General features: G+C 38.4%; 2 protein-coding genes across 2 annotated transcripts; both read left to right on the forward strand.

The window, feature by feature from the left end:
- The first annotated feature begins 802 nt into the window (after window positions 1-802).
- On the forward strand, window positions 803-8168 carry LOC103982788 (uncharacterized). The gene is made up of 7 exons (XM_009399814.3): window positions 803-1084; window positions 1698-1844; window positions 2596-2694; window positions 4291-4482; window positions 4636-4755; window positions 6935-7006; window positions 7695-8168. The coding sequence occupies exons 1-7, from the start codon at window positions 824-826 to the stop codon at window positions 7920-7922; spliced, it is 1119 nt and encodes a 372-aa protein (XP_009398089.2). The 5' UTR covers window positions 803-823; the 3' UTR covers window positions 7923-8168.
- A 626-nt stretch (window positions 8169-8794) lies between these two features.
- On the forward strand, window positions 8795-12594 carry LOC135610991 (uncharacterized). Its single transcript, XM_065106169.1, has 8 exons — window positions 8795-9072; window positions 9395-9539; window positions 9638-9806; window positions 10739-11009; window positions 11100-11365; window positions 11464-11679; window positions 11900-12008; window positions 12119-12594. The coding sequence occupies exons 1-8, from the start codon at window positions 8922-8924 to the stop codon at window positions 12184-12186; spliced, it is 1395 nt and encodes a 464-aa protein (XP_064962241.1). The 5' UTR covers window positions 8795-8921; the 3' UTR covers window positions 12187-12594.
- Window positions 12595-12699: the final 105 nt, after the last annotated feature.

Below are 12699 nucleotides of genomic sequence, written 5' to 3' on the forward strand. Positions count from 1 at the left end.
GTGTTATTGGCATACAAGTGTTATGACCGAGGCGCACGTACCTCATCTTCAGTGGAGTCATGCGCTGTGTGACACAAAGGTATGGCTAGTTATCAGTAGTGACTCCAAACTTGTACTGCACACCCGTCGAGAGAGAGAGAGAGACCTAAATATTAATTTCGACTCATGTTCATCAAAATAATTAAGATTGTTGATAGATCTTGATCGGTACAGCCTGATGACCCCAAGGAGATGGCTAAACATAATTTTACTTTTTAACCTTTGATTAGTGTTGCAGTTGATTCTAGTAATTCAATCTGTAAGGTGACTCAAATTTAATCGTGATCCTTATCTTAAAAACATTATTGATAGGATACTTTGATGGATCCGTAAAATTTCTCTGATGCTTCAGTTAAATGAGAGATTCAAATGACTCGATAAATGATAATTATTTAAAGTGATTGATTTAGATTAAATGAGAGATAATTTGAAGTGATATGATATGATTTGTTGTGTGATATGTATTGATGGTAGCGTATGTAAGAATATTTTATAGTGTGGTAAAGAGATGTGGAGAACTAAATTATGACAGATAGAATCGGAAGTATATATATATATCTTGAATAGAACCCATATCATAAACATGTATTAGGGGGGTTGATCTGCTATAACTCGGCTAATTAAGACTAACCGACCCGAACCGAACCGAACCGAACCGGCGGGTCAAGAACGTCGTTGTGTGACTCGTTTTACTGAGTGGGCCGAATTAAACGGACCGGGCCGTTAATGGCGGTGCTTCTAAAGCACTTTAAGAGCCGCTTCGGGAGGGAGGGCGAGCGCCGCTATGTTTGCGATCCGAGGGTGTTGGTGGCGACCGATAGTGTTGAGGAGCCGAACCTACTACGCGTCTCCCATGGCCGCTGCCAACGCTTCCAGGAACCCCGGGTCTCCCGCGGCCTTCTCCACCGGATCCCCAAGCCCTAACCGCAAGAGGGTCGGGACCCACAACGGCAGCTTCCACTGCGATGAGGCCCTCGGCTGCTTCTTGATTCGCCTAACTGAAAAGTTCTCCGGCGCCGAGGTCGTCCGAACTAGAGACTCCCAGGTGCGCTGTTCTTCGTTTGTTTTGTTCTCTTCGTTTCTGTCTTTAGGAAAATTGATGTCGACGGCACTTTTTTCTCTTCGATTTTGAATTAGAAGAAGCTATAAGAAAAAATAAAAAATAAAAGATAAGAAAAGGAAGAAAGCACACAAAACGAGGAGTTTTTGAGCAACTTGTTGTACTTAGCTTCATCATTACTTATTCCAAATAGGTAAGTAACAGATATGAACATTCCACCAGATTGGTTTCAGTTTAAGCTATGATGGTTCGACAGCAACAGTCTGAAATTTACTTAAATTGGAGGGTGTATTAGTTATAGTTTCGGTTCATATGGTTCAAATTAACATCCTAAAATTTATTAAAACTGGCAGGGAGTCTCAAGCTTTTGCTATACCGAGTGAGAGCACAGTAGGTGCTTGAGTTTGTCAGTCTAATACTGTGGGCTACCACATTTAGGAATGGTTATAAAAGTGGCATTCATATGTGCATAGAAACATCTGTTCATGCTTCTATCATCTACTTATCTTTGCTATTTCATTTTTCACAAAGTCTTTCTCTTGGATTTCATATGGTAGAAAGGTATTTATTTTGTGTTAATATGTTTTACAATTTGCAGCTTCTTGAAACACTAGATGCAGTTCTCGATGTTGGTGGTGTTTATGATCCTATCCGAGACCGTTATGATCATCATCAAAACGGATTTAGCGAAGTTTTTGGCCATGGGTTCAACACCAAGCTTAGTAGTGCTGGACTTGTCTATAAGGTAGTATATATACATATTTATCTTTGCTGCCATAAAATTAACTCTTCCATTTAAATAAGTGTTGACTGGTACAAGGATTTTCATGGAGAGGGGACATATGAAGAAATCTTTTTGACACGGCATAATTCTGTGTCCAAAAGTTGGTTTAAACATATATCAGCACCTTTTGGTCCAGGTCAACATCACATGTGCCGCTTCCTTTCTGGTGTGTGTATGCGACATGTGCCATTTAACACAACAAACCTAGATTTGTACACACCAAAAATTGAAAAGAGATCCTCAGTGAGAGTCTCTACCTAGTCTTTACAATTTTATCAGGACTCAATCTTTTTCCTTGGACTTCTAACCACCAATATAGTACAACCATATGTGGTGATGAAAGTTTGCAAAGGTTAGCTGATATGCACTGGGAGCTGGTCCTGTCTGGACTGGAACAAGTGTGTCAACTTCATATTTTGAGAAGGAATAAGGACTCATTGCTAGTTCCCTGCCCAATCAGGCTGTCATCCAGTGTGAAAGCATAAAATAGGCCACTTGGGCAAGCTGATCATGGGTGTCAGTTTAACAGATAAACTTGGATAGAAATTAGATACTGTTAGCTCTCACATAACTTGTCGGCCTTTGTGAGGACATCTGCTGTCATGCACTCAATGCTCTTCTTAATCTGATGAGCTATCTGTATATATGTGGTGTAATGTATCTTTTACAATGTTCCGGTTAATTTCATGTACTTTTACATTTTTAATTGCAGCATTATGGCAAGGAGATAATTGCAAAGGAGCTTCAGCTTGATGAGGGACACGAGAATGTACAACGCCTGTATCTTTCTGTGTACAAAAGCTTCGTTGAGGTACAATAGAATATTTACACGTTATTCTTCCTTGTCCCTTTTATACGTTTTGGATATCCTTGTTTTACTATCAAAGAAGGGTTATTGATTTTTATTAAGCAAATTATGGTTTCTACCTATTTTTAATGTTCTTGCTTCAGTGAACCAATGTTCTCTCTCTCTCTCTCTCTCTCTCTCTCCCTCTCTCCCTCCCTCCCTCCCTCCATGTGTGCATATCATTTGCAAAGCTTTGTGCTAGTAGATGTTGTGCTTTCTCTGTGGGTCAGATTGTGGTTGCACTTTCTGAATTATTAAATTAAAAATCCCCTTAAAGTATATTGTTCAATTGACTTTCATTCTGATTTCTTTACAAACATAAGCCCTTCTCTCTGTTGGCTAGGTTGGAAGATGATATAATGGGATGTAATTTAGATTATAATGAGCATCTTCTAGACAATCTATGTATCTGCATTAAACAAGGCAACATTTTTGAGTGCTTAAATGTCCTCAGGCAATATTGATACATGATTATAAAGCCAGGTTTTGAATACCGTACCATACTAATGTACTGATTAGTTGTTGGTATGATACATACTGAGCGTACCAATACATGATACACTAAAGCATACCAATGTACTGCCTGTGTCAGTCCTATATCGGATCGGTCTATACCGAATGGTATAGTATGGTTTTGCAAACCATGTAAATATAATAATATTTCCAATGTTAGATCTTCATTATTCAAAGGTTGATAAGTTGCCATTCTTTCTCAGTGGAAAAACGATATTGATGCATAAGTAGGTTCATCAATGAATTTGGAAAAATGGGCTTATCATTTCTGATGAAATAGCTTGATCAATTGATGTGCTGACAGATGAAAATATTATGGAAACAATACTTTTGACTGAGATTAGAGATTAGGTGTAGTAATCGGACCAAATGTCATGTACTTATAACTTTGTCCATTTTTACCAGGGGGGTTTAGAATTAGTTCCTGGTTGCATTCCAATTCATGACATGACTATGGTGACTGCTGATCTTGTACTGGATACTTGATGGCACAAGCATGCCCCTGGCAGTCCAGTTGATGTAAATTCTTGGTTCTGGTATTTTTGTAAAGAATTTGAAGATAACTAGTGCAAGCTCTTGAGGTTGTCATGTAGAATTGTATATAGTTGATTATGGATTTTATAAATCCCTATCTGAGCTACTTGCTGTTTTGCACTTGCACAGCCGTACATATGTTTTCATACTACTCTCGATTTGTGCAAAAATGATTATAATGTCTAAGAAATTCCTTCAGCACTTTGATCTTATGTAGTTGGTAGATTAATATTACAAGGTACTGTTTTGCTAGATGAAAATATTTTGCCACCAATTACAAATTAATAATTCTTATTTTCTAAAATTTACAGAATTTGACAGTTGGCCTGTAATTGATTTAGGTACTTCTTTCTGATATGCAAGTGTGATGTGCTTTGATTTAGATGAGTTTTTTACATTTTTCTTTTACTGTTTGAAGTTTACCTGTGTGTTATGCAGCTTTGCTCATAGTTGTTACGTGATTCTTGATTCATGATAAACTAATTTGTATTTTTTATTTCATACATTTTACAGGCAATTGATGCCATTGACAATGGAATCAATCAATACGACACAGATCAGCCTCCAAAGTATGTGAACAACACACATTTGTCTTCAAGAGTTGGTCGTCTAAATTTGGATTGGATGGATCCTGACCAGTCATCTGAGAAGGAGAATGCGGCCTTTCAGCAGGCAATGATGCTAGCTGGTGGTGAATTTTTGGAGGTTAAGTTCTGCTATCTTCTTGTCATGGGCACTATTTTTCGTCATCTAGATGCTTATATGTTGCCTTCTTTGATGATTCTTAACTTCTTCAGTAATTGTTGATAACTTATTGGATGAATAACAAACCTTTTCCTTTCCTTCATATTTTGCCAGAGTGTTCGGTTTCATGTTAGATCATGGTTACCTGCAAGATCCATAGTTCTTGAATGCCTAGCCTCAAGATGCAACGTTGATCCCAGTGGTGAAATTATGGTTTTGGATAGATTTTGCCCTGTAAGTTTGTTAAGTTATTTTGTCTCAATTATAGCTTTGCTGGTTGCTATTTCATACTTGTGAGTCTTAATTATCCCTTTTTTGTGTTTAAAACTGATGTTTACCATCTGTGACATCACATTTTCAAACTTCAGTAAGTCTGAAGTTAGTTGAAAAACAATTCTTAAATACATAATTTGTCATCATCATGCTTGCTATAATATGGTTTTTTTTGATTATACAATTGCCTACCCTGAGCTGTAAATTTGATTTTGAGTTTTCCAACCAACACAAACATTGTGTTTGTAAACAAAGTGCTTAAGGTGTGATGGCATACTTGCATTCTGCATATATGAGGGCTTGCCAATATTTGTGTTGGGCTAGCACACTGTTTTTCTCAGTTGGTTTGCCTTCTTGTCTCAATCAGTCTCAATCAACATTTTACATGCATGCACACTGCTTCCACAGTTCCTGCGTGGACTTCTGTAACTTTAAACCAGAGGGAGTAGTTTGATTCATCATTTTGAAAGCTACTCTAGGGAGATTTGGAGAATTGAAATTGCTAAAGCTTTTATAGCTGTCTGCAGCTTTTGGAGTTTGTTTACTCCAGAAAGTGGGACTTTTTCACGTCAAAGCACTTTAGTTTATGTTGAGGGATGTTCAGTGTCTTGCACCTTATCTTGAAGAATGATACTAGTGCTGAGTGATCTAGAGATGTAAATATGATCAGGCCTTTGAGATACCTTCCTTTCTTATTCTTGTGTAGAAATCTTCTATTACTTATGCAATTTCTCGACTCTAGTGTCACTGGATTGGATTTTATGTTGTCGCATTGATTCTTACCGAATTGGTGAGGGACCAGCTTTCAATTGATTGGTACAATGCAAAGCTTGCGTGTGCAGCCCTTTCAGAAGCATTTTACCCCCTTCCTTGGATTTAATCCAATTGATCAGCCTTGCTGCTGGTAAATCAAATCAGGTGCAACTATTGGGCTAAATGGCTCCAATTCGTCCTATTCACGTTAAAACTAATGCCCAGCAGAGAGCTAAGGTGTCCTTCTAGGTGTGAACTATGGGTCGAATTTAGATGCATGCAGACACAGCAGGAGGTGGATAAAGATTGGATCATTTCCTGAATTAGAGTGAAAAAAGCAGAAAAATAGAACTATCAGGAAATTAACTGTGGTTTTACTTTGCTGAATAGTTTTAACCAAGTCATTTGGTTCGAAGTTCGAACCCAATGTGTTTAACTCAGGTGCGCCAGTTGAAATCCGAAGCTCCAGTTCAAATTCAAATGAGAGCCAACGGATTTAACTCAGATCCCTCGGCTCAGGCATGCGCTTGGGTCGTGCCTAACCAAAACCCTCACCTGAGGGTTTCTGGAGGTGCTCGGTCCTCGCCTTGCCTTTCTTGAGTTCCTAGGTGAGCACGCCTTGATAACTATGCTTCCCATAATGAAATCCCCCTGACACTGATTTCACATATTCTCAAACTGGTCTAATTGGATTCTTTAAGATCATATGCCAGTTGTGGCTTGGTGCAAACCTAACCATCTGCGGTGCTTGTCAGATTGTTCACTGATTGATCCAACTTAAATTTAGACTGAACTGTCATGGACTTTGTCTGATGGGTCTGGCTGGGATCAAAATTTGTGGTAAATTGTGCAAGTCTTCTATGTGCCCATTGGACTAGCCTGATTTGGATAAATGTTGCTTTGCAGTATGTTTATGTATAAATTTAATTAAGAAAACCTGAGAATTAGAATATCTACATGGTGGAACTTGTGAGAGTAGTATCCAGATTCATCTGCATCTGAATGACCAGCTCGTGCTCAGTCTGTTCATGCATTGCAGTCAAAATTTTCATTGGTTGATCTTGGTCTCAGCAGCTTGATTTAGGCTAATCTCCTTGGTATTTGTTTTAACATGAGTTGGATATTGAATGTTGGTTTAAGAGATGACCTAGTTGCGTGGACCAACTTAATACAGATGATGATGAATGATTATGAGCAGCTGATGTCTACTAAGAATATGATCTTTATGGTAAACTAGTGTGCAACTTTGTAATGAGTTATGTTGTTTGTTTGTGTCTTCAATCCTGTGACAATCGACTCTGTTGCTTAGTTGTTTTTATGGAGCTTCCGAGAACTTGGATGTTAATTATACTGATTGTTTTGCTATTTATTCTTTATCTTGTTGCAGTGGAAACTTCATTTATTTGAGCTTGAGAAGGAACTGAAAATCGATCCTCTGATTAAATATGTAATTTTTCAGGTATGTCTTTTTATACTTTCTCCTTACAGCAAAAGATTTGATATAGTTTGAGTTATCAGCATGATGCCAGGTTGTCTGGCTTATTCATAATTTCAGGAGTCTTGTTAAAAAATTTGACATTCTAGTAGACATCTTCACATTTGTGGAGCTGTTAGACATGCCTGTAGACTTTGATTTCCAAAATGAATATATCTTGTTGGTCTTGCTTGGTGCAGTTGAATGAGAGTTGGTTAAATAAAAAAAAAATACAAACAAAAATTACTACATTAAATGATATACATGATGCTCACATGTGAACTTGAACCCGAGCAACAATGCACTAACCAATCGGATGTCTCAGTAGAGACAAACTTGGTTAAAAAATGTTTGGAATATTACACTTGGACTAAATAGGTCACTAAATGTGATATTGACGTAAACTCCATGAGCAAAAGTTATCTTTCATGATGCATTTAAATAGAAGCCAGTTTCGTCTTGGATCCCTATAAAGACCATCCTGTGTTGGTCTCTTGAATTAAAAAGGCTACAGATTATTCAGTTCCTTGAATTTTATGAGGCACATGAAACACTTTGCTTTAAAATATTTATAGATATGTCAAATTACCGTCATTATTTCTGCAGACAATCATAATGCCCCTCTGCCGCAAAATCTGTTGCCTAAACATGTTTTTGGATCTTTAATTTATAGGATGAAAGGAGTAAGAGTTGGCGAGTCCAAGCTGTGGCGGTTTCTCCAGACATGTTCGAGAGCCGAAGGCCCCTCCCACTGCCTTGGAGGGGCTTGAGAGATGATGAGCTTTCAGAAAAGTCTGGCATTCCTGGTTGTGTCTTTGTCCATATGGGTGGATTCATCGGCGGAAATCAAACTTACGATGGAGCTTTGGCTATGGCAAGAACTGCTCTTGGATCATATTGATCGAGCAGTTTTGTTCAAAGTCAAGACTAATGTGATCTCGTCAGAAGGCCAACCTAATACGCCTTCATCTTAAATTTTCTCCGAGCATTTTTTTTCTTTACAAAAACTTTTGAATTGTAAAATGGTCCATTTAAGCGACATGCCCAGACGTTAAAGCATTAGGTGTTTACTGTCTTTGAGAATTAATTATGGAGCAGTTGGTTTTAAGATTTGAGAAGCATTAGTAATTGTTTTGGAATTCTATAATGATGTTTATTCGGTACTTTGTGGTTATCTTTTTATATTATCTATCTTCAGCTTTTCTAGTCATAAAACCTACAACTTCGATAAGATGTATTGATTGCATATTAGATGTTCGTACAAATAATGATTTACTCGTGGAGTAGTTGGTTTTAAGATTCGAGAAGCACTAGTAATTGTTTTGGAACTTTGATAATGATGTTTATTTGGTTCTTTATGGTTATCATCTTATATTATCGATCTTCAGCTTTTATATGGTCAGAAAACCTACGACTTCGATAAGATGTATTGATTGCATATTATATGTTCGTATAAATAATGATTTAAAACTTGGGTGACATTCCCTACATATTCCGTACAAATAATGATAAATAATATCTGTTTATATTATTATCCTTTCATTATGGACTTGAAAATGGGAGTCATCTCAATAGGTTGAAGTCGTCCATGTCGAGTCATCTCAATAGGTTTTAGATGAGGATAACAAAGCATTAATATTCTATCAAATATGTAATATATTATTATATCATGAAAATAATATGTATAAACAATATGTAATTGTTTTTATTGCACAAACATTATTGGCTCGAACACCGTTAAATAGTTATGATGCTATTTGTCATAGATTGGGCGTGACCAGCGTTTCCGCTACCATAGTAACAACATGAGCACCTTCTAAGCCCATCGCTTGGCTCGCACTCCCTCTCTCCAAATTTTTGAGCGGAGGAAGCCGAAGAAGACGAATAGGAGGAAGGAACGATGGAGGTGTTCTACTACGTGGTGTTCGGCGGGCTCGCCGCAGTGGCGGCGGTGATGGAGCTGAGCAAGACGAGCAAGGACCGGATCGCCACCTCCTCCGCATTCAATGCCTTCAAGAACAACTACTGCCTCGTCTATTCCCTCATGATGGGTTCGTCCACCCTCCCCTTGGATCTTGCCTCTAATCCCCAAAACATTGACACCGGGATCGGAAAGCTTCTTTAGACTTCTCGATTTCGTTCTTTTATTTCGGTTCTCACGCTTGCTCAATCTGTGGCCATGTGGTTTCTTGCGCGGTGTTCGATGTTATGGCGCTGCAGGATCTTGATCGCTTATTGTTATCGAATAACAATTAGGATCATCTGGACTTCGCCGATCTTGTTATCGGATGATATCGGCTTCAATTTCCGGTTAAATTGTGCATGTCAGACCGGAAATTGGACTAATCTTGATCTTGATTTGGTTGTTTTCAGCCGGTGATTGGATGCAGGGTCCTTACGTCTACTATCTCTACAGTCAGTATGGCTTCGACAAGGGAGACATCGGGCGGCTCTTCATTGCAGGATTTGGATCTTCTATGCTGTTCGGGACGATCGTTGGATCTTTGGCTGACAAACGGTGAAACTTCTCTCGTCGATTATTTTCCCCTTTTTTTCCCTCATCAATTACTCGAGTTCTTTATGAATAACGTCGGGGATTGCTTCAATCGGATGCAGCGGTCGGAAGAGGGCCTGCATCACCTACTGCATAACCTACATTCTAAGCTGCATCACGAAGCATTCTCCACAATACAAAGTTTTGCTGTTGGGTCGAATACTGGGAGGGATTGCTACGTCGCTGCTCTTCTCGGCTTTCGAGTCATGGCTGGTTGCAGAGCATAACAAGGTGAGGATGACCAACTACTAACTAAGCGTTAAGGTTGTGTCGCTCTAGTTTTACAGGATATACTCAGGTTTTGCTGAAAGCTGAAACTATTCATAAGATGATGTGTTGATTTTGTAGGAATGTGATACACATGCCTATTTGTCTCTTCCAAGGAAACTTGCCATTCTCAGATGCAGTAGACATGGCTCTCGTTTCATATTCTTTTCTATAAGATATCCTTATACATGAACACACTCTCACTTATTGGACATGATCCTTCCTTTTTTGTTCTTTTAGATTTGTTTTCATAAATTTCATGTCGTTGGGATATTACACTGTTGTTGTTCGATTAGCGGTTTTGACATGTCACATTGATGAAAAGTAGGAAATTGTTATCACCCAAAGTAGGTAGCAGAAACTATTCTATGAAAATGAACTCATTTGTCATTGAGTCACAATTGTCTTATGGATCCTTGAAAAGAGATTCATTTTTTTCCTTGCTATCCAAATAGTTCTTTATGCGTATCTGCAGAAGTACCCTAATGGTTAAAACATAGTGTGATCAATCAGAGGTCAAGACCTTGAATCCAATAAGCATCATGAATCATATCTACTATTTTTGTTTCAGATTTAATGAAATGACTTCTAGATCCAACTGTTTCCAGTATCATAGGTGATGTAAAACCAGGAGAAATACCTCAAATGCAATCAGAAGAATAAGAATGAACATTTTGCAGCGGTTAAGGTACAGAATCTGACTAGGCTTTTTGTTATAGGATGCCTATGAAATCAATTTTCTTGTTTTGTGTGCAAGATATGAATTGACATCCCCAGAACGGGATCCAAACTGCTGATTCATTAGAATAACCAGAGGCACTACTACACTGGAAATTTGTGTAATGGCAAAGTTTACGAGTTCATGTTCTGATGAAGTGGTTGTTTCACTTCCACAGAGAGGTTTTGATCCACAGTGGTTGTCAGTGACTTTCTCAAAGGCTATATTTCTTGGCAACGGTCTTATCGCCATTGTTTCTGGACTTTTTGCCAATTTATTGGCTGATAACTTAGGATTTGGTCCCGTGGCTCCATTTGATGCTGCTGCATGCTTACTTGGCATAGGCATGGCCATCATCTTGTCATCATGGGGTGAAAACTATGGAGACCCTTCTAATAGCAAGGACTTGATTACACAGTTCAAGGGTGCTGCTGTGGCCATCGCTGCTGGTAAGTGTGTTATATAACTTAGACTGGCAACAAAAGAATACCTCTTGATTCAAGGCCCATCATTTGTTGACATTATTGCGCTTATAACAGATGAGATAATTGCTTTGCTGGGTGCAATACAATCACTTTTTGAAGGTTCTATGTACACCTTTGTGTTCTTGTGGACTCCTGCTTTGAGCCCAAATGATCAGGATATACCTCATGGCTTTATTTTTGCCACGCTCATGTTGTCTTCAATGTTGGGAAGCTCCATAGCATCTAGGCTAATGGCCCGTTCCACTCTTAGAGTCGAATTTTATATGCAGATTGTCTTTGCAGTCTCTGCCTTCACTCTACTGCTTCCCCTCATCTCTAACGTAAGACTCCTGCTTGGTTGTGCTAATTTGATAGTCCTTTTGCTTTCCTTTTGTGGTCTGTGTCAGTATGTGACTTCAATGCTAATAATGCTAAACAGTTCTTTGTAGCTCCTTCTACCGTGAAAGGTGGCAGCATATCTTTTAGTGGTTGTGTCCAACTCCTTGGTTTCTGTGTCTTTGAGGCCTGCATTGGCATATTTTGGCCATCAATGATGAAGATGAGATCCCAATACATTCCTGAGGAGTCCAGGAGCACAATTATGAACTTCTTTCGCATTCCCCTCAACATTTTTGTGTGTATCATACTCTATAACGTAAGCATCAAAACTTTATACTCTGATATATACTGTTATAATGAATTTAAAGTGATTATTTGACAGCGTAATATGAAAAGAAGAAAGTTTCTAGTTATCGTTGCTGTATTAGTTGCATCATAATTGCATTTGCAAATAAAGGAGAACCATTGCTATGTTATTATGTATGAGAAAACTATGTCCGCAAATGCCTAACTTTTGTTTTTATGCTGTTTTAAAGGTAAATGCTTTCCCAATCAGTATCATGTTTGGGATGTGCTCTATTTTCCTTGTCATGGCCTCGGTCTTGCAAAGGCGGCTCATGGTGGTTGCCGAGACCCACAAATCAAGTAATATACATTCATCGGTTGTGTATGATCATGAATTTTTCTAAACCAATCTTTTTGATTGGCCAATTTTTGCCATGCAAAATTTTCACCATGGATAATTTCTTCTGCAGAGCCACATGATTGGACAACTCTGAAGGAGAAGGATAGTGAATCAGACATGCTGAGTATCCAGATCTAGATGAGCATTCAACTGAAGGTAATACCTTTGAAAGATACCTGAAACCAACTGAACTTCTCTCATCAAACCAAAGAAAAAAAAAGAAGCAAAGAACTTGATGGCTTCGGACAGATACTTGGGAGGTATCCGCACAATAGAGGAACTGCTGTCTTTGGTCCTCTACTTGCAGTAACATAGCTTAGATGTATAGGGCTATTCACACTAAGTAAAGCTGACCTAATGGGGTCATTCATTTGTCACTCATTCTATCTCCTAATTGCAATGTGGTGGAGACATTTTGGGATGCTTCAGTCTGTTTCTCGAGTAGTCATTCAGTACTTTGTGTCTGTTGCCAATGTTGGCCATTTAGTTACACGAAAAAAGAAATCTTTTTTTTGTGGAAAATTTTAAACGATTGATGAAACTTAATACTCTGATCACCATTTCCGTTTGCATAAGTGCATGCAAATATGTTATTACTGAAAAAAGAAGGAAAAACTGTTTAAAGTATTGACATTTGTTGATGCATGCGCA

This window comes from Musa acuminata, chromosome BXJ2-4 (genome assembly GCF_036884655.1).
Source record: "Musa acuminata AAA Group cultivar baxijiao chromosome BXJ2-4, Cavendish_Baxijiao_AAA, whole genome shotgun sequence".
Classification (NCBI taxonomy): domain Eukaryota; kingdom Viridiplantae; phylum Streptophyta; class Magnoliopsida; order Zingiberales; family Musaceae; genus Musa; species Musa acuminata.

Bases quoted from the DNA above. Each gene is read 5' to 3' on its own strand.
- LOC103982788 (XM_009399814.3), top strand. From the start codon at position 824: ATGTTTGCGATCCGAGGGTGTTGGTGGCGACCGATAGTGTTGAGGAGC. The intron at 2,695-4,290 runs GTACAATAGAAT...TACATTTTACAG, and splicing joins TGTACAAAAGCTTCGTTGAG to GCAATTGATGCCATTGACAA. The intron at 7,007-7,694 runs GTATGTCTTTTT...TTTAATTTATAG, and splicing joins TTAAATATGTAATTTTTCAG to GATGAAAGGAGTAAGAGTTG.
- LOC135610991 (XM_065106169.1), top strand. From the start codon at position 8,922: ATGGAGGTGTTCTACTACGTGGTGTTCGGCGGGCTCGCCGCAGTGGCG. The intron at 9,540-9,637 runs GTGAAACTTCTC...AATCGGATGCAG, and splicing joins GGATCTTTGGCTGACAAACG to CGGTCGGAAGAGGGCCTGCA. The intron at 11,680-11,899 runs GTAAGCATCAAA...GCTGTTTTAAAG, and splicing joins TGTGTATCATACTCTATAAC to GTAAATGCTTTCCCAATCAG.